General features: G+C 50.2%; 1 protein-coding gene across 1 annotated transcript in view; it reads left to right on the top strand.

Moving 5' to 3' along the window:
• The first annotated feature begins 416 nt into the window (after window positions 1-416).
• Window positions 417-2,286, top strand: part of LOC109381241 (solute carrier family 2, facilitated glucose transporter member 7-like) — a 21,686-nt gene continuing 19,816 nt past the window's right edge. The window contains exons 1-2 of the mRNA XM_019639711.1: window positions 417-617; window positions 1,990-2,146. Of these exons, the coding sequence (XP_019495256.1) occupies window positions 417-617; window positions 1,990-2,146 (358 nt within the window). The remainder of the gene's footprint in view (window positions 618-1,989; window positions 2,147-2,286) is intronic.

Here is a 2,286-nt window from a genome sequence, read left to right on the forward strand (position 1 = left end):
ACAGGCTGCTCCCTCTAATCCATTCAGGGCTCAGCTCCAAGGCACTTCCTCAGAGAGGCCTCCTCTGTCCACCCTACCGAACACCTTCTGCTAGTGCTCTCATAGCATTATCGTTATTTGGACTCCTCCTTCCCCCTCGACGCCCCCTGCCTCCTCCCCTCACTAGAATGTAAGCTGTATGAGGGCAGCGTGATACTGGACCTTTTTCTGAAGCATCCCCTTACCTCATCCAGGGCCAGGCACATAGCTGATGCTCAGATATATATTCAAGGAGGGAATGAATGCGGTCGAGGAACAGGAAACGATGCATGCACACTCCCCACCCTGCCCATCCCCTCATCTCAGACCCCTGAGGGCCCCACTGCCAGCCTTGGGCCACCTCCCTCAGCCAGCCACTACCTCCACCTTCCCTGGGCATGGCCTGGAGTCCCCTACTTCCGGCCCAGCCTCCACCCCACTTCCGGAAGTCCCAAGTTCCACCCACCAGAGTCCCTGACAGTCGTCGTCATCTCCCACAGAGGCTCCAGCCCACACTGGTGCTGGCGACGTTGAGTGCAGCCTTTGGCTCAGCCTTCCAGTACGGCTACAACATTGCCGTGGTCAACACACCACACAAGGTAGGCAGAAGGTGATTGGGAGGTTGCCACCATTTTCCTCTGCGGAGGTCGCCACCTTCCTTCCGGATGCTACCGTCCTCCCCAAGTACTCCCCTGGATGCCCGCTTCTGGAGACCAGGGGGTGACTAGGGCTATTTCTCCCTGGAGTGTCATCCTTCCCAGGAACATTGGGACATGGGGTTGGGTTGGGGGAGGGGAGGTACCTGGATTCACTGCCCAGTTGCTTTGGGCCCTAGTCCCACTGCCCTTCCCCTGGGAGGGCCACTTGCAGATAACAAAGAGGATGGGGTCAAGGACTAAACCCTGGAGCCTTTAGGGATTGGGATCGGGGTCGGGGAAAACAAAGGAAAAAGAGAAGTGGTCCCTGTCAGGGAGGATGAACCTGAGGGAAATGTCCCCAAGGCCTAGTAAAACATAGGAGGCAGGGACACCTCTGCTGAGTCAAGATGAGGACTGACAACTGACCGTTGGTTTGAACTTCATGGAGGGCATGAGTGCCCTTGACATCAGCAGCTGAGGTGAGAGCTGAAGGCAAAAGCTCTACTGGAATGGGTTCAAAGGAGAGTGGGTGGGATGGAGGAATGACAGTGAGGACAGACTGCTTTTTGCAGGAATTTTGCAGCACAGGGGAGCAAAATATGAAGCTTAGTGAGGGGGTCATGTTAGGTTTTTATAAGGCAGGAGTCCTGTTTGTATACGAAGGAGAAAGATGCAATAAAGAGGGAAAAACTAGTGATGCAGAACAGATAGGGGACAACTGCGGGGAGAAAGTCCCTGAAAGGGTAAGGTAAGGACAGGACCCAGTGTCTGTAACCATTCACTTGGGCATATAAGTTCTGCTATACTGTTAAAGTCAGTGTCCTCAGTTTATAGCTATACTTTATTCAGCATCTACTTTAGAAGAGGTACTACAGTAGTTGCTCATGGCATATATTAATATTCTTACAATTACTACCATCGATGGGACACCTTTTCTCAGTTAAACAGTGTACCATCACTAGATCACATTGAGTGATCACAAATGCTCTATTAGGTATATATATTTCTATAACCAATGAGGAAACTAAGGCTCATAGAGGTATTATAACTTGCCCAAAGTCACACAATTAGTCAGTATTTATGTTGCCTCTTGCAGAGTAAGGCCCTGCAAAGTGAATTTTTTAACAACTTTTTGTGCAATCTGGTTCCTCATCTTACCCATCATACCGTAGGCGTTTTCATTCTCAGGTAACAGCAGAGAATCAATTGTGCCCTAGGGGTATTGGCAGAAGCATCCTTCAGAACAATGGCAAGAGGCAACTGAGAGCATTACCTCATTATCTCTCATGAGTTGCCCAGTATTCTTGACTGCTGATGGGGCAATGTTTTCCAGGTCTTGAAGTCATTTTATAATGACACCTACTTCGAGCGACATGGAACATTCATGGACGAGAAGGTCATGCTGCTCCTGTGGTCTTGCACTGTCTCCATGTTTCCTCTGGGCGGCTTGTTGGGGTCACTGATAGTTGGCCTGATGGTTGACAAATGTGGCAGGTAAACAGGAGGTGTGCTATTCTCATTTGAAATTCGCGTTAGTAAACCAGTGTCTCTTGATGATTGTGCATGTGGTAGGGAGTGGCGTGACCTTGAAAATCAGGAGACCTGAAGTCTAGTCCCCACCTTGCCATAG

This window comes from Hipposideros armiger, unplaced genomic scaffold (assembly GCF_001890085.2).
Source record: "Hipposideros armiger isolate ML-2016 unplaced genomic scaffold, ASM189008v1 scaffold_46, whole genome shotgun sequence".
NCBI lineage: Eukaryota > Metazoa > Chordata > Mammalia > Chiroptera > Hipposideridae > Hipposideros > Hipposideros armiger.